The sequence below is a fragment of the Lepus europaeus genome, chromosome 5, assembly GCF_033115175.1.
Source record: "Lepus europaeus isolate LE1 chromosome 5, mLepTim1.pri, whole genome shotgun sequence".
NCBI lineage: Eukaryota > Metazoa > Chordata > Mammalia > Lagomorpha > Leporidae > Lepus > Lepus europaeus.
In genome coordinates, this window is record NC_084831.1 from 34,347,707 (window position 1) to 34,365,888 (window position 18,182).

General features: G+C 54.2%; 1 protein-coding gene across 1 annotated transcript; it reads left to right on the top strand.

Moving 5' to 3' along the window:
* The first annotated feature begins 1,932 nt into the window (after positions 1-1,932).
* TMEM269 (transmembrane protein 269) lies at positions 1,933-11,880 on the top strand. Its single transcript, XM_062190064.1, has 6 exons — positions 1,933-1,984; positions 4,323-4,461; positions 6,931-7,028; positions 7,635-7,778; positions 8,237-8,440; positions 11,759-11,880. The coding sequence occupies exons 1-6, from the start codon at positions 1,933-1,935 to the stop codon at positions 11,878-11,880; spliced, it is 759 nt and encodes a 252-aa protein (XP_062046048.1).
* The last annotated feature ends 6,302 nt before the right edge of the window (positions 11,881-18,182 follow it).

Consider the following 18,182-nt stretch of genomic DNA (forward strand, 5'->3'; position numbering starts at 1 on the left):
GGCACGGCTGTGTGGCGCGGCCGCTGCCGCTCGCCCTAACCAGTGGGAACGCCAGCTTCCCCCTCGCTCACGCCCCTCCCGGCCAAGTCACCCCCGCCCACCTCCACGCCCCGTGCTCTGCGACCGAGGCTGTGCGCTGGGGTCCCGTTACCTGCGAAGCTTCCCAGGTCCTCCCAGACCCAGGGAGCGGCCCCTCCAGGCCCACAGATCCCTGGAAGCTGAGGCCCCTCTCACCCTGCCAAAGGCCCGCAGCCCCTCCCCTGCTCCGGGGATTGTGAGCTAAGAGTCAGGGCCGAGAGGCTTGGTCTGGAGCTGCGTCCTCTCGCCCGGGGCGGCCTCTCCACCGCACAGGCAGGGGACGGAGCGCTGGCCCCAACCCATCTAGGGATGTCTTGCCCCCAGGTGAGCGGCGGCGGCGCCTGCGTCTTCCCGCGGAAGTCCCGGCCTGGGTGGCCCGAGGTGGGGCGGGTGCGCCGGGAGCGGCGTGGGGAGCAAGGGAGCGCGGCCCCGCGGCCCGGCGCCGGGTGCCACCGGCCGGATGCTGCACGGAGACCGCTCGCGTGGTGCCGTCTCCCGGCGAGGAACCCGCCCGCAGCGCCCTCCTTTGGGGACCGTGGAGTCCTGGTCAAGCCCGCTTGCGCAGCGCCGACTCTGCCTCCCCTCGCTCACATCTCTCGCCCCAGTCAGGGCTCTCATGCCTCCTTTTCTCCAGTTTGTCGCCCCAGGACACCCTCTGCTCCCGACCAGTATCTGACAGGGACACTGATCACTGCTCTCCTACAGCCTCAGTCAAGGTCGCCTATGCACACCCTTGACCTGCGGCCGCCCCACCCACCCCATCGCCAGTGGCACCTGCCCCCTGCTGTGCTTCTGCACCTGCCATAACGCTGCCCAGAGTACCTCCTCCCTCCACACACTGTTAGCCACCCTGCTGACTGTCACGGCGTTGATGGGACCTTCCTTTGTCCCCACTGCAGACTTAGTCTCTCCTTCCCGGTGCAGCTGGAATGTCCCTGGACGCACTTAACACCTGTGCCTGCACCCAGCTGCCTCCCCTACCAGACTCAGCCTATAGAGGGCGCAGCCTGGCTCTTGGTCCTCTGTCCCCCAAACACACAAGGCCAGACATCAGAAGAAACACTTAAATGAGTAAGTGGAAGAACACAAGGACTGGGTAGCTGGTTCTTGAAGTTCATTTGAGAAAAAAAAAATTTTTTTTAAAGATTTACTTATTTGAAAAGCTGAGTGACAGAGGGAGACAGATGAAATCTTCCATCCTCTGGTTCACTCCCCCAATGGCGCTGCATCTGGGTCTCCCATGTGTGTGGTAGGGGTCCAAGTACTCGGGCCATCCTCTGCTGCTTTCCCAGGTGCATTAGCAGGAAACTGGATTGGAAGTGGAGCAGCTGAGACTCCAACAGGTGCTCCAATATGGGATGGCAGTATCCCAAGTGGAGATTTAACCTGCTGTGCCACAACACCAGCTCCAAGGAGGCCTCTTGGAGGCTGCATTGAACAGGCTGGAGGCAGGGTACACAGGGTTTGGTCCAGTGCAAGGCCCCCGGGGAATCGCCAGCCTGACGCACAATAGTCATTTAATAAACACTGAATGACTTCTATTGTCAGGCCTCGTGCTGGCCCCAGGGGACCTCCGTCTGCACTCAAGTTGCGTCCCCTGTAGCACAAGAGGAAGATGACAAGGTAGGCGAAGTCAGTACCGATTGCCAAGTGTCACACGGTGAGCACAAGGGGATGTGAGCACACAGAGGAGGAGCACCTAACAGGCTGCGGGCGGGGGTGGGGCGGTAGGGGAAGTCTGGGGAAGGGGCCCCGGGACCAGAGAGAGGAAGTACGAGGGTTAGGTAGGGCCACAGTGGCAGTGAAGGACTTGGACTCCATCTCACGGGATTCAGGAAGCTAGGGAGTGACGGGATGTGCTCCTGTGGACCAGGGCTGGCCGAAGCGTCGGCCCGCCCCTCCTGCGGTAAGCCCTCTCTCACCCCCTGGCAGGCTGTGCCCCGGGAGCCCCCTCGGCCACCTGGCCACTTCCTGTCTGTGCAGCGCTGGTTGCTCTTCAGAGATGAGAACACGTCTTCATCCTCCCTGTGTCCCAAGCACCAGGCACCAAATGCTGCTTGCGACTGGATGATTGCTTAATTAGCAGGGTTGTTCTTTATTAATACAGATTTTTACAGCCCCTACTGGTGACCCCATGTCCCTTCACATCTGGGACTTGTGTGTTAGGCTGCAGGTAGTACTCAGCTGGGAAACAGGAGGCCCAGTTCCAATCCAGGCTCCATGATTGACTGGGACTTAGCTGTCCTGAAACCTATTCCCCATCTGTACCCCGAGGGGCCTCCGTGAGCAGAGTCTGTGAGTGTCCGTGCACATGGTCGAGTCTCATTTCCCACGGGCAGTCTGTACATTCCACGAGGGCCCTCCCAGCGTCTGGCTCAGGCTGAGCATACGGCCAGTAGGTTGTACAGGCCTGTTGATTGGCAGCCAGCAGGGCACTTAGTCTTGCTCTCCACTTCTGGTGTGACTTTGAGCTAGGCTCCTCCCCTCTCTTGGTCTTTGTCTTACCCGGGAAGCAGGGACAACGACGCTTGTCTGGCAGAGTTCCCAGGGCTAGGGGAAATCCTGGATGCAGCAGTGCTTGGTGAATGGAGGTTGCAGTGAGAGAGATGATACAGTAAAACACACAGGTGTGGAGTGGCACGCAGGTGTCGCAGTGCCTGGTCATGGGAAGACGGACTCCTAGGCTGGCAGGTGACGAGGTACCTGGCACAGGTGTTTGGTCCTGCTGAGGTCAGCCCTGACAGCCAGGAGAGACAGCCACACATAGAGGGGTGTGCAGCCAGGTCTGGCTTCCTTCCCCTCCCAGACTACCCGGGCCTGCTTTGCCTCCTGCCCTGGCATGAGAAGGCCTTGGAAGGATGGCTTTGGCCATGCAGCTGCTGATACCCTGTGGGGCCCGAGGCTGGCCTGTGGGGCAGTGAGCCCCGAGAAACTCCTCAGTCCCAAACCCCACGTGCAGCCGCTTCATGCCTCTGACGTCTTGGTGGCAGGGTTTATGGGAAAGGAACCTGACTTGGTCGACTCCTACCCAGACTAGAAGTCTGGGGCTGCCGAGAGGGGCTGGATGCAGGCGGAGCCCGACTTCCTTCACCTCTGCAGTTGGGGGGTGGGGGTAAGCGAGCAGACAGCATGGGACGACCTTGGGCCTTGTGTTTTGCTCAAGTGCGGAATCCCTGTTTGTGACTGGTGTGTTTTACCCCAGCCAGAGGGCCTTCTCTGTTTCAGAGGACCGGGGTTTCTCCCAAAGGCCCTCTGCTTCACAGGTAGTTTCTGGGTAAGGGGTTCACACGTTCAGCCTGAGTGAACGAGACAAGACAGCCTGTGCAGATGGTTCTCTGCACTGGGAGAGACTGGGTGGCTTGGGGAGGCCCGGGCATGGCCTGCGGTACCACGCAGCAGACCTGGTCGCCTGCGCCCCCTCCCTGTGCCTGTCCTGCAGGCTTCCTCCTGCTGGCATCTGTGCCCCCAGCAGACTTAGAGCCGAGCAGGGCTTTGTCTCTGCGGGCTTAGTGTGTGGTTTTGAGCAAACACCTGCATTTCTCTGAGCCTCCGTTCCCTCCTTCATGAACGGGGGAGGATTCTAGCGCCATCTCAGCAGGTCGTCGGGATCCGACGTGAGAACACCTGAAGGTGCTTTTTGGACTGTTGGGTGTCATGTGTGTTTATTTTCCACCTTTCATGTCTTCCTGTTGGAGGTTGGAGGTAGACCTGCTCTTCTGGTCAGGGCTGTCACAACCAGGGACTTGGGGCACCTCAGCTGCAGCCCTAGGCTTCTGCAGATGTGAGCTCGGCTTGCAGGACAAAGGGGGCTCCTGCTCCACGGCTCTCTCAAGCCAGCCCTAAGTGCATGATGAAGACCCATCTCTTCAGTGGGGAGGGCCTGTACCTCTCTTGTCCTGGCTGGGGAGGTGCCAGGGGGTCAGCATATGTGCTGGGGGTGTCTGTGCTGTGGGGCAAGGGGTTGTGTGAGAGACAGAGTGCACGCTGGGATTGTGTCCGTTCACTCCATTCACCTGCACTTTCCCAGGCATTGTCCATCTTCTTTCCTCACCTCCCGTGTCCCCTCCATCTACTCCTTCTCCCTTAGTCCAGCCAGAGCACCAGGGCGTGGGAAGGCTGCTGCTCTGGCATGAGGTCTAGGGGAACGTGAGTACCAGGTTCCTGGGAACCTTTTTATTTATTTATTTATTTATTTTGGACTCCTTGACCTTGGGAACTCCTTGCCCTTCTTTCCTGGGGCCCAGGTCAGTGCAACTCTTTCTCCTTGAGCAATGAACACAGCCACTCCCAGATAAGTGAACTTTCCTGGAAGGATATTACCAATGCCTTATCCCTGGCCAACATGGTCCTGGGGCTCTTCTCCATCTTCTGCAGCTTCAGCAGGTAAGTCTGGGACCCAGCATGCTCTTGGCCAAGAGCTGGAGCCAATGACATGAGGAAAGGGGAAGGAAGGGGCACTGAGACCCAGGAGAGACCACTACAGTGAGTTCATAGGGAGAGAGTGCGTGGCCAGTTCTCCCTCTTAACCCCATCCCCTCCCCCGCCCCAGATTTCCCTGGCCTGCTTTGCTTCCTGTATTGGGTTTTGAGGGGCCCTGGCATAAGAAGGTCTTGAGGATCCTGATGGCTTTGGCCAGGCAGCTACTGATAACCTTTGGTGAATGAAGCTGGCTTAGCGGAGCAGTGAGACAGGGACCCACTGGGGAGCAGGGGCAGTGGCCTGGGAGTCAGGGGCCAGGCCCCGAGCCTTACTGATCCCCACCTGGTATGTGGCCTTGGCCTCAGTCTCCTGTGAAACAGGGAGCCTGCATTCTCATCTCCCTAGTGCCTTCCAGCTATGGCAGTCTAGAAGAGCATTTACGAGAAAAAAAAAGATTCTGTGCTGGTGGCCTTTCTGCAAGCCTGGGGCGGCTGCTATTAATATGTTTTCTGATTCTTAAACTGCAATGCATGCGCCTGCACAATATTTGTAATTGACACTACTCTGGGAAGTCTGAGGCATGTATATGTGCCCCCCAAAAGCTGCAAGTAAATTATATTTCGGTGGACAGAGTCACATTTCAATGCCTGTGGGAATCAGCTCTGTAAGGAGAATCCTTTGTAATACAAACAACACCCTCCTCGTTGATTTGATTCTCCATAACCACAGCACCTCTGGGTCTGTTTCTCATCTACAACAGAAGGAGACTTTACCAGGTGTTGCTCCCATCCAGCTTGAAATTTTGCTCATCCTCTTAGTCTGGGTTTTTAGAGTATGGTGAGGTGAGGCACATCTGTAGCAAAAAAACGCTATTTTCTTAGTTCAGACAAGTAAGTCTGCTCGGAGTGTGGGCTTTAATGCCACGGTGGTGGGTCCAGGATTTTTACTTAGCCCCTCTAGATATGTGGGTCTGGACGTACACAACGGAAACGCTGAAGTTGGCTTGGGGACCACTGAGATCTGGAGCCAGGCTCTCTGCTTCTGCCGGGCCAGCTGCAAACAGGTTGCAGGTCTGGGAATGGGTCTCCTGGGGCAGGTTTGCCTGGGACTGTGGAGGCTGCTTTCCGAGGGACCTGGGGGCGTGTGCAGACAGAGGCACAGAATCCAGCAGTGTGGGGTCTGCAAGAATCCCGGGACTCACGGAGGGCACAGAGCCCGGGAGACAACAGTTGATAGGATGGCGAGAAGAATGAGCAAATCCACTCTCAGAGCTGCAGACAAGACGCGAGCACACGGCTGAATTGACGGCACCGTCACGCCAACAACAGCAGTGACACTTTCCACCTGGCACATTCCCCGAGAAGACCGCACTCGGGGTCAGCAAATGCACCTCAACAAACTGAAGACAGTAGAAACCACACAAAGGACGCGCTCAGACCACACATGGCTGCACTAGACATCAGTAACCGAAAGATGGGAAGTCCTGACATATTCGGAGGACAAACAATACACTGCTAAATGACACAGAAAAGAAGTCTCCAGAGAGGTTTACAAGTGTTTTGAGCTAAATGAGAATGAAGATCCAACTTAGCAAAGTCTGTGGGATGCAGGGAGAGCAGCATGGAGCGGGAAACTGATGGCACTGAACGCATAGATTAGAAAAGAAGACCTAAAACTGATCATCTAAGCTTCCCACCTTAGGGAATTAGAAAAAGAAGGATAATCTAAACCCAGGGTAAGAAATAATAAAAAGTAGAGCTGCAATCAAATTAATTCAAAATAGGAAACAGAGAAAATCAATGAAACCAAAAGCTAGTTCTTTGAAAAGATTGATAAAGTTGATATACCTCTAGCCACACTAACCACGAAAAAACAAAAACACAAATTACCAAAGTCAGAAATGAACGTACTGGGGCCTACTGGTCCCACCAACAATGAGAGGATAATGAAGGAAAACCACAGACTACTCTAGGCCTACAAATTCGGTAGCCCCGATGAGATGGATCAATTCCTTAAAAGACACTAGCTACTTAAACCCACACGGGGGAAGGAGGTTATTTAAACAGGTTTAGATCCATTTAAAAAATCAACCCCTTGTTTTGTAGAAGGGACCACAGAGGCCTAGAGAGGGGTGGTGATTTATCTGAGAGCCCACAGTGAGGTGGTGCAGAGGCTGTGCCATCAGATATATCTGGAATTTAGAGCTGGGTGGGTCCTTAGTGTGGCGAGGAGTTCAGGGCACCACTTCACGATTGTGGGTTAAGAGTATGTGCGTGTGGCAGGTGTACCAAGTTTAGAGCAGAAAGGATGTGAGTGTGAGAGACGTGCAAACACAGGACACGTGTAGGAAGGGTACAGGTGTGTGGGGTGGGGGTTGCCCAGTGGAGACCGTGAAAGGGCCGCTCTGTTGGGGCCTGCTGGCCTGCACCGCAGGAAATCCCAGTGTGCCTCCTGGATGCTTCTGATCAGCTTCCTGTTAGACACCATCATCGGGACGATGACCAGACACCTCCATGTCTGCTCCAAGTTGGGTGAGTACAGGCCCCAGGCTCCTAATCCCTGCCCCTGGGAGCACCCATCTCAGGTCACCACCCCGTCCTCTGACACCCCTCTGGCCTGCACCTGTCACCCACTCCTGCTCACATCCTTGGAGCAGGAGCTGGGCAGCTGCACAGTCTGGCTCCAGCACCTCTGTGGGCTCACTTACCCATCTGTGGTTGCTCCCTGTCCTGCCCTGGCCTTCAGGGGCTGTGCTTGCCCAGCCTCTCCCAGCTGGGACGGTCCAGATGTTGGAGTGGGGGTAGAAGGGTGAAGTGTAGAGAGAAAAAAATCTCCCAAGCAACGCGGCTGGCCTGAAGCACAAATGTTCCCGTGCAAGATGTGGCTTGGGGAGGGGGTCCCACTGCCTCCTGGTTTGTGTATCGTTCAAGTGCAGCCCTTGCATGTTGAAGGATGGGAAAGCTAGGCCCTGCCAAAGGGCACATGGCCAATCAGAGGCAGAGCCAGGGGAGAGATCCAGACCGCCCCAGGGAGCCGCGGTTGCCCCCTGGGGCCTGAGGACTCCAGCTCCCGGACCAGAGGGGCACTAGGGCGCCAGCCAGGGGAGTGTGCGTTCTAACCAGGGGCCTCTGGAGCAGGAGCTGAGCTGAACGATTTTGCTGTCTTCACCACCTTCGGCTTGGCCTCGGCCCTGCTCCTAGGCGTGGATGGGCCTCTGAATGGGTTCCTGGCCATCATCTATGTGTTAGCCGCTTCTTTCCGCCTGTGCTTTTGTCCGACTGGTGAGTGGACTCCGGTGGCCTCAGGATGGAGGGCAGGGGCCCACGGAGGGGAGGCGCCATCGTGTTTGTTGGAGGGGTTCCCTGCTTCCTTCCCCATGCTCTGTGCCCACAGGAGGCTGCGGGCTGCACTGGCAGAGGCCTGCCCGGGGAGGCGGGTCTCACTGCCTGGGACAGCTATGCCTTCCTCACTGTGGGACATCCGGGTGGAGCGAGGCATGCAGATAAGCACGGGGCTCAGAACACCCCAAGGAGCCTCTCAGCAGACATCCCCGGCTCCCCGCTGGCTGCCTGCTTGCCCTTGGGAACTGCAAGCAGAAGGCTGTGTAGCCTGCCACTGGCCGCCGGCTGGAAGGGGACTTTGTGGCCTGGGGAGGGAAGACCCGAAGGCACAGGCGCCGGCCTCGTGTGGACGCCCTTCCACAGGGGCAGCGGCTGAGCCCTGTGCTTGTCTCCCCCAGGAGGAGCACCCGTGTCCTACAAGGGGCTGCCCTGCCCCTACGCTTCCTGCGTCCTGGCTTCCACCTCGCTCCTGACCAAAGGCAACACCTTCATCCTCGGCTGCATGGCCTCGCTGATGATCCTCTTCATGATCGACCAGAGCTCCTATCCCCACGACGAGATCCTGGAGTCGGAGAGCTGGAAGAAGGTGGTGTACATGGGAGGTGAGTGCAGGGCCACTCTCCCGTCTCCGGCGGTCGCTCGCTATCATTGCCACTGGTCGCCACCCACACCTCACTCTGGCCTTCCCGGTCTCCTTACCCTGTGCTGTGTGTGGAACTGATCAGCAGCTCTACCCCCAGCAGAGGCCTGCCTTTTAGTCGGGCTGTCATCCCAATGCCTAGAATTGGGCTAAGCACTTAGTAGGTGCTCAGTAAGTGTTTGTTGGATGCTGACGAGCTTGGTGAAATTTAGGGAGCACCTAGAGCACCTATCATGTGTCAAGTACTGAGAATCAGACTGATAACCTAGACTGACAGTGTGGCTGGAGAGACAGACGGTGAGCAAGTAATGGTTAGGAATAGCCAGAAACACCCTGTGTGAAGGTACTGCTTTCAGCACAGGCTGTGCTGAAAGGGTGCCGGGGTGACCTAACTTACAGTGGCATGACCTGATGGCAGAGACAGGGTCCTTAGGAGACGGCACTTAAGGGAGACCTGCAAGACGCACAGCCAGTGGGCAGGAGGAGGCAGTGCAGGAGAGGAAGCAGTGCTTTGTGGGGGCCCCGAGACCTGAGGGCAGAAGACGCTGCTGTGTTGGTGGAACAGGGCATCTGGAACTTGCCCGGACACAGCTAGTGACACAAACAGAGGCGAGCAAAGCTGGCGGACTGTGTGGGACTGGGACCCTATCCCCCAAGGCAAACGAGAAGCCCTGGGAGGGACTGAGGCAGGTAAATGATGTCACTGGTCACCTGGCTGCGGCGGGGAGGAGACTGTGGGGATGGAGAACGGTGGTGAGAAGACCAATGACAGATCCCAATGCCAGGTGATGTGGCAGTGGAGATAGAGGAGTGACTGGATTTGAGAGAAGGGTGGAACAGAACTGACATCGAGGCAGGAGGAGGGGCCGTGGGTGACTCTGGGTTCTGGGCCTCAGCAGCCTAGTGCGGGTTCTAGGTTCACATGGAGCCTGGAAGATACCTCCCTAGAGTTCACACTGATTTGGGGCCTCCGAGGAACACCTGTTTTCCTTATTTTAAAATGTGTTCATGTAAACAAGACACACATCTATGGGGACACCAGGTTCCCCCTTTCTCCCTTTTGGTGAGTCCAGTCTAGTTTGTAGGATCCTTGGTTCCATCCTGACCTTTCCCTTAAGTTTGAGTCCTCAAAAAAAAAAAAAAAAAAAAAAAAGACTGATTTATTTGTTTGAAAGGCAGAACTGCAGAGAAAGGAGATATATATAGAGAGGTCTTCCATCTACTGGTTCACTTCTCACACGGCCTCAACAGCCAAGGCTGGACCAGGCTGAAGCCAGGAGCCAGGAACACCAAGCTGGTCCCCCACGTGGATGGCAGGGGCCCAAGTACCTGAGCCATCTTCTGTTGCTTTCCCAGGCGCATTAGCAGAAATAGGAGGATAGAAAGCGGAGCAGCTGGGACTTGAACCGGCAAGCATATGGGCTGCTGGCGTTCTAAGTGGTGGCTTAACCTGCTGCGCCTAACAGCCACTCCGGGTTCCACCTTTCGTGGTGTCAGCACCAACAACCTGGAGGGTTGCAGGTGCTGGTCCCTCCAGTACCCTTGGTGACAGAGGCACAATGGCAGAGTGAAAAAGCTGGCTTGGAGCCAAGCAGAGTTGGGTTCAGGTTCTATCAGCAGCACATAGTTGTTGTGTGAACTTGGCTAACAGCCCACTGTTCTGAGCTCAATTTCCCTTGCCTATAAAGTGAGGGCAGCGATCTCTATCTTGCAGGATTATTGATGTTAAATGGGATCACGAATGTGACTCCTCTGACACACGTGCACGCTGTGAACGGTAATTTCCAGCCCCAATTTGCTCGTCCACCTGCCGTTCTCCTATGTCATAGCAAGGTTTTAGCAACGGTGTTGCCCACAGCGTTCTTTGCCCCTGTAGATACTCCTGCCCCCCTCTGCTCCAAGTGAGCCGCACTCCTGGCCTTAGCTCTGCTGTGGAGTAACTGCACAGCATCCTCTGACACCAGCCCTACAGGCAAATCGCAAAGCAACCACTGTTGCTGTTCCTCTTGCCTGGAGTGAGCCACTCACCTTTTTAGACAGGGGTCCCTTCTCCCCCCTGAGAGCTTCTGAGCCCTTGTCATGTACTTCCCAGATGTGAAGTATCCCCCCGCCCCGGAACTTGCCTCACAGGTCAATGACTGCTCTCAAAATGCAGAACCTCAGAATGGCAGTCCCTGGCCTCAGCTACTCTGCATCCCTTGGGTGGTCTTGTGTTGGATCCTGTGTTCTGGTTCTCTTATTGGTGGTTACTCCCCTGGAATGCTGAGACAGTGTAAGGGTCTAACGTCAGGCAGCCAAGGTACCTCCTGTCCACTTCCCCACCTCACAAACAGACGTAATTCTGAATCACAGGGCACTGTGGAATGCGAAGGGAACAATTTATGTGCAATATCCACGAACGGCCAGTGCAGGGATTCGGACATCCCTTGTGCCTTTTGGTGGTTAAGCTGACATTCAGAGTGGACTGGGAGTGCCCAGAACCTTCCCACCCCCCCCGCTGTCCCCAGCCCCGGTTTGGTGATTGGCTGCGAGGACTCAGCATGTTGCCCTTCTCAGACTGACTCCGTGGGTGAGGTCCATCACATCAAACGCAGCCGAGGGAAGTGCTGCCCAGGCCAAGGTCAAAGGAGGCCGGGAGCAAGCTTCTAGAGTCCTCTCCCAGGGGGGCACCCCAGGCGCACGTGGCTCCTCCAGCATGGAATCGCGATAGCGCGGGAAGTGTGGTCTGCCAGGGAAGCTCACGGGAGGCTGAGTGCCCCGGACTTTGTGGGGGGGGGGGGGTTTGCCCACCCAGGCACTCTCTGCCCGGTGTGCATCCACATTCTGGGCTCCCTGAAGGGAAGCAGGCGTTCAGCGCAGACCAACGTGCTTGCACAGACCGTCCGGCGCAGGCGCCGCTTGTGTGCGGCAGGGAAATGTATGCGGGTGTTAGGAGCTGCTTTGCTGCGCGTGTCCGCCGTCAGCTAAGGGGCAGGCTTGTGAGCAGCTGTCCTAGGCGGAGCAGGCTCAGTCCCAGGCCTCCGCTCTTAGCACTTCTGCACACGCTCTCCGTGGAAGATTTTTGTTTTCCTAACAAGGGATCCAGGCAGCTTACGCTTGGCTAGGACTGACCTCTGATCTGAATTGGCCCACATGGAGCCTGAGATCCCATTAGGTTGTCACACTGATCTATTGAGCTGGACTTAAAGACAGGGCGCTGTGCGTGACAGATGGAGGGCGGCGAGCAGACACGGCGGGAGACAGTGCCAGAGAACTGAAGTCTCCTCTTTGCTTCTTCCAGGTGTCATCATGATGTTCTTCTCCCCGTTCTCTCTCACTGCTTTTTACTGCCTCCTGTGGTCGCTCTCCTACATCTTCTTCCCGGATGCCCTGTGGGGCAAGGCGGTCTGTCTCAGGCTATAGCAGCGAGGGGACAGTCCATCGGCTCCACCAGCCCTGCAGGGTTTGCACCAGCACATGGGACCCTGCCTTGCTTTATCTTCACTAAAGCATCTGTGTTGTCATACGCTGGACACATGGTATCTCTGTGCCCTTGAACCAGAGCAACCCAGAGTGGGCTGTGGCTTTTGCCTCCCTTGCGGAAAATACTCATGTGCATCGTGTAGAACAGATTCCAGCCAGAGCCAAGCTAAACTGGGGCTGGGTTTGAGTCTCAGCTCTGCTCCTAGCGGGTGACTTTGTGTGCTGCGGTTCATCCCTGGGACAGGGGCGCGACCTTTAGGATAGGCAGAGCTCCGCCTCATCCCTGCCGGATCACAGCTCCCTACTGCATCCCCTACACGTGCAGAGGTTGGCTCTGAGAGCAGGGGCAGCCACAGGAGAATCCCGTTACCCATTGGGAATGTGTGGGGGGTTTGGTGACTTCACAGTTGTGTGTTTTACAGTTCGGAGCATCTGCCTTTAGCTTCGTTTTGAGACTACATGCCTCGGCAACACAAGGGCCTCTTCTGATTTCAGGATCTCATTAAGTGTTTTCTTCCCTAAACTCGAAAATACCACACTCTGGATACTCAAACACTACTTCATGTTCTTTTAAAAATTTTATTTGATTGAAGGACCAGCACTGATGTGTAGCAGGCAAAGCTGCCGTGTGCAGTGCCAGCATTCCACATGGGTGCAGGTTCAAGTCCTGGCTGCTCCATTTCCAATCTAGCTCCCTGCTAATGTGCCTGGGAAAGCAGTGGAAGATGGCCCAAGTGCTTGGGCCCAAGTCCTTGGGCTCCTGGAACCGTGTGGGAGACCTAGAAGAAGCTCCTGGCTCCTGGCTTCCGATTGGCGCAGCTCTGGTCATTTCGGCCATTTGGTAAATGAACCAGAGGAAGGAAGACTTACTTCTCTCTCTCTCTCCCTCTCCCTCTCCCTCTCCTTCTCCTTGACTCTCTGTGGTGGAATGAGAAGACCATGCCAAGATGGCCACTGGCAAGCGAGTGTCAGTTACTCAGGAGTGGTTTCGGAAACCCCCTGGGAAACCACATGGCAAACAGAGCCTGCCTGGCAACAGGCTGTGATTGGATGGCTTTGGATACTGCCTGGCAACAGGCTGTGATAGGTTAGGGCATAAACTGCCCCTTGACTGGATTGGCTGCCTTGGCTATTTAAGCCGCTGTACCAACTGAAATAAACGAGTCTGCGGGCTGCTCGCTTTTGGCCTGCTTTTACCCGACTCCCGGGGTCTGTGTGGTGACTCGGCACCTCTTGCCCCCACCAAGCTCCTCCTCTCAGAATGAATCCACCGCAATAACTCTTCTTTTCAAATAAATAAATAAATAAATATTTAAAAACGTTTATCTGTTTGGAGCCAGTGCCATGGCGTAACAGGTAAAGCCACTACCTGTAGTGCCGGCATCCCATATGGGCACTGGTTCGTGTCCTGGCTGCTCCGCTTCCTATCCAGCTCTCTGATATGGCCTGGGAAAGCAGTAGAAGATGGCCCAAGATCTTGGGCACCTAAACCCGCATGGGAGACCTGGAGGAAGCTCCTGGCTCCTGGCTCCAGGCTCCAGATCGGCCCAGCTCTGGGTGTTGCAGCCATTTGGGGAGAGAACCAGTGGATGGAAGACTCTCTCTCTCTTTCTGCCTCTCCTTCTCTCTCCGTATAACTTACTTTCCAATAAATAAACAAATCTTTAAAAAAAAAATTGATTTGATTGAAAGGCAATGAGAGAGAAAGGGAGAGAGTGAGTGAGAGTGTGAGTGAGTGCTGGGAATCCAACTTGGGTCTCCCACGTGGGTATCAGAGACTCAAATACCTGAGCCACGATCTGCTGCCTCCTTGGGTGCACATTAGTGAGAAGCTGGAATCTGTAGTGAGGCCGGGATGTGAGCCCAGGCGCTCTGACATGAGATGTGGGCATCCCATGGGGCGCCTTCACCACTGTGCCAAACATTTGCCCCTGCCACTTCATACTCTCTCAGATTCACATCAAATAGAAACAGTCTTCTATAGTAAACTTGTGCTTCACAGAGAACTTGGGGCCATTGAAAGCAGTGACCACCCCCAGATGACTATGCCAAACGCTCTGCCCCTTCCCCAAAGATGCTGCCAGAAAAATGTGTGTGGTAAATATCCATCAAGTTTAAAGTTAGGTTTTTAAAAATACAAACCCAAAGAACACCACATTACTATGATTTTGCCCTGAACAGATAATACCATATTCTCCATTTCTCTCTATTCCTGTCTATTATTTATTTTATCATGGGGAGAGGAATTTGTCCCACTAGATTTTATTTATCTGAGAGACAAGACAGAGAGAGAGCTTCACTGGTTCATTTTCCAAATTCCATAACAGCTAGGGCTAGGGCCAGGCTGAAGCCAGAACCTAAAAACTCAGTTTGAGACTCCCACATGGGGGGCAGGGACCCGGCTACTTGAACCAACACCTGCTGCCTCCCAAGGTGCACATTAGCAGGAAGCCAGAATCAGAAACAGAGCTGAGGTTAAGGCGCCGCGTGGGATGGCCACATCTCAAAAATCACTGTGGTGCAGTGGGTTGAGCCACTGCTTGAGACTCCTACATCCCATATCAGAGTGCTGGTTCAAGTCCCAGCTGTTCCACTTCTGAGCTAGCTCCCTGCTAATGCACCAGAGAATGGGCCAAGAGCTTGGGCTCCTGCCACCCATGTGGGAGAGTAGATAAAGTTCCAGGCTCCAGGCTTTAGCCTGGCCCATCCATGACCATTGTAGACATCTGGAGAGTGAACAAGTGGATGGAAAATTTCTTTCTCTCTCTGACAAATAAACAAATCTTAAAAATCCCAAACTATCAAATATTGAAAGAGAGAAACACAGCTGGGACTTGAACCTGGGCATACGGAATTTGGATCTCCAAAGTGGCATCTTAACATCTGCCTGCACCAAAATGCTCACCCTACTTGTTTTTTAAGAGGAAAGCTTTAAGGGAGGAGTCAGAGGTGGCCAGCCCTCTCTCCCAAGACTTTTAAAAATTAATTATTTAGGGGCTGGTACTGTGGTGTAGCGGGTAAAGCCACTGCCCGCAGTACTGGCATCCCATATGGGCTCTGGTTCTAGTTCTGGCTGCCCCACTTCCAATCCAGCTCTCTGCTATGGCCTTGGAAGGCAGTAGAAGATGGCCCAAGTCCTTGGGCCCCTGCACGCATGTGGGAGACCTGGAAGAAGCTCCTGGCTTCAGATTGGCTCAGCTCCGGCCATTGCAGCTATTTGGGGAATGAACCAGAGGAAGAAAGGCCTCTATCTGTCTCTATCTGTCTCTATCTGCCTCTCTGTAACTCTTCTTTGCAAATAAGTAAATAAATCTTTAAAAAAATTTGATTGGGTCCAGCACTGTGGTGTAGCGGGTAAAGCCACCACCTGCAGTGCCAGCATCCCTTATGGGCACCAGCTCGTGTCCCAGCTGTTCCACTTCTGATCCAGCTCTTTGCTATGGCCTGGGAAAGTAGTGGAAGATGGCCCAAGTCCTTGGGCCCCTGCACCCGTGTGGGAGACCCAGAAGAATCTCCTTGCTCCTGGCTTCCGATAGGCACAGCTCTAGCCATTGCGGCCAGCAGTTGCACTGGGAGTGAATGAGCGGATGGAAGACCTCTCTCTCTGCCTCTCCTCCTCTCTCTCTGTAACTCTGATTTTCAAATAAACAAATACATCTTTAAAAAAAGGAAAGACATCTGAAAAATCATAATCTCTTATTTAAAACAATTAATTATTTGAGAGGCAGAGAGACAGACAGATCTCTGCTGTGCTCTGCTAGTTCAGTCCCTCAGTGCTCTCACAGCTAGAGCTGGGCCAGACAGAACCAGGAGTGAGGGACTCCATTTGCGTCTCCCACGTGGGTGGCAGGGACCCAAGTACTTGAGCCATCACCTGCTGCCTCCCAGTGTTCACATTAGCAGGAAGCTGGAATTGGAGTGGAATTGGGACTAAACAGGCACTCTGATATGGGATGTGGGCATCCCAAGTGGCATCTTAACCATTAGGCTAAATGCCTGCCTATCTCACTAGATTTTACGTTGTTTTTTTAAGATTTATTTATTTTTGTATTTGAAGAGAGAATTAGAGGAGGAGACAGAAAGGGGAGAGAGAGAAAGAAAGAGAGGAATCTTCCATTTTCTGGTTCACTCCTCCACATGGCTGCAGCGGCTAGGGCTGGGCCAGGCTGAAGCCGGGAGGAGCCTGAAACTTCACCTGGATCTCCCATGTGGATGCAGGGAGCCACACACTTGGGCCCTCTGCTGCTGCTTTTCTAGGCACAGTAGCAGGGAGCAGGATCAGAAGTGGAGCAGCTGGGACTCAAGCTGGTGCTCTATAGGATGCCGGTGTTACAAGCGGTGACTTAACCTGCTGTGCCACAATACCAGCCCCTAGATTTTACTTTTTTGAAAAAAAAAATTATTTATTTTTAAAGTTTTTATTTGAAAGGAAGAATGACAGATAGAGAGAAGAGATCTCCATCTGATTTCCTCATAAACACCTGTAACAGCTGGGGCTGGGGCAGGCAGAGGCCAGGAGCCTGAAACTCCATCTGGGTCTCCCATGTAGGTGGCAGGGACCCACGTACATGAGCCATCACCTGCTGCCTCCCAGGGTACATCTTAGCAGGAAGCGAGAGAGCGATGGGGGGACGTGATCCAAGGTACATCAGATATGGGATGCTGATGGCACAGGTGGCAGCTTACCTGTGTCACAACACCTACCCCCCATCTCCCTCAGTTTGTGTATTTCTGTTATCTGCCCATGGTACCTGGCACTCAAAAACGGTGTCCTTTGTATACAAATTTAGTTGTGGATTCTAGTAAGTTAACTATGAGATTATCATAACGTGGTGACAACTGTGTGCGTACCCTTGAGCTCAGATGTTTCCAGGTGGTGTCTTCAGCTCCCCAATTGGCTGCACCAGAAAGAACCGTGCCAATCGGAAGCCAGGAGCCAGGAGCTTCTTCCGGGTCTCCCACATGGGTGCAGGGGCACAAGGACTTGCGCCATCTTCTACTGCTATCCCAGGCCATAGCAGAGAACTGGGTGGGAAGTGGAGCAGCCAGGACTCGAACCAGTGCCCATAAGGGATGCCGGCACTGCAGGTGGTGGCTTTACCACTATGCCATAGCACCGGCCCCACCACTATTATTTCATAAAAGGAAGAACTGATCTTAATTTGCAAAACTGACCTTACAATCACCTGCAGTTTGAAAAACTCTGCCCGATTAGAGTGCTCCTCCAGGACCAGAATATCCCCAAAGCTGAGACGCTTCAACACAAGCAATACCCACTAGGAGCCCTATCTTTCCTGACAATGCCCCTGTGTTATTCCTTCATTATTTGAAAGTTGAAAATTTTCCTGTGAAACTATCTGAAAGCCCAGGAAGGGAAGAACTTTTTTTTTTTTTTAGTTTATAACAGTGATCTGAGAACAAGAAAATACCACCCTATTATGTTAACCTCAGAGAGGTTAACTGGTCCTTGACCCCAGGACATTTGCTTCCAAAACTGTGCTCTTTCTAGCACATAGCAGCATCTCCTTCTATTTATGGGGAGAGCTCCAACTCCCTGCAGTTCCCCCAAAACTAAACCAAAACATCCATTAATTAAGCGGGATGCTATAGAACCTAATTACCACTTTGGAGTATAACCTATGTAGAGATTACCCTTCATTATAACTCGGGCTCCCAAAAACCCACCTCCACAGCGGTAGCAGGTTTCTTAATGCCCCAGGAACTCCCCAGTCACGCCTAAAACAAGCCACAGCCATGGGAACAGTGTTCTCAGGGATTTCAGATGCAGCTAGGAAACAGGGATGGTGTCAGCTGAGCCATTCCCAGCTCCAGCAGGGACAACAGAGGTTTTTCCCACTGGGTGTAAGATAGGGAGGTGGCAGTGGCTGGCTCTGTGCCAAGTGATCTATTTCATGTCTGTTTATTTATTTATTTAAAATTCACAGATACAGATGCTCCATCTGCTGGTTCACTCCCCAGATGGCTTGCGCAATGGCTGGGGGTGGGCCAGGCTGAAGCCAGGAGCCAGAAGCTTCATCCAGGTCTCCCATGTGGGGGCAGGGGCCCAAGTGGCTGGCCATCTTCTGTTGCCTTCCCAGGCCATTAGCTGGGAGCTGGACCGGAAGTGGAGCAGCCAGGACTCAAACCAGCGCCCACATGGGATGCTGGTGGTGCAGGAGGTGGCTTCACCCACCACATCACATCCACAGCATCAGCCCCTCTCACGTCCATCTTTACTCATC

What these genes read in the sequence shown, in the direction of transcription:
- TMEM269 (XM_062190064.1), top strand. Translation starts at nt 1,933, where the DNA reads ATGTGCTCCTGTGGACCAGGGCTGGCCGAAGCGTCGGCCCGCCCCTCC. An exon ending in GTCGGCCCGCCCCTCCTGCG is followed by an intron (nt 1,985 to 4,322) that starts GTAAGCCCTCTC and finishes CCTGGGGCCCAG; the next exon opens with GTCAGTGCAACTCTTTCTCC. An exon ending in CCTGTGCTTTTGTCCGACTG is followed by an intron (nt 7,779 to 8,236) that starts GTGAGTGGACTC and finishes TGTCTCCCCCAG; the next exon opens with GAGGAGCACCCGTGTCCTAC.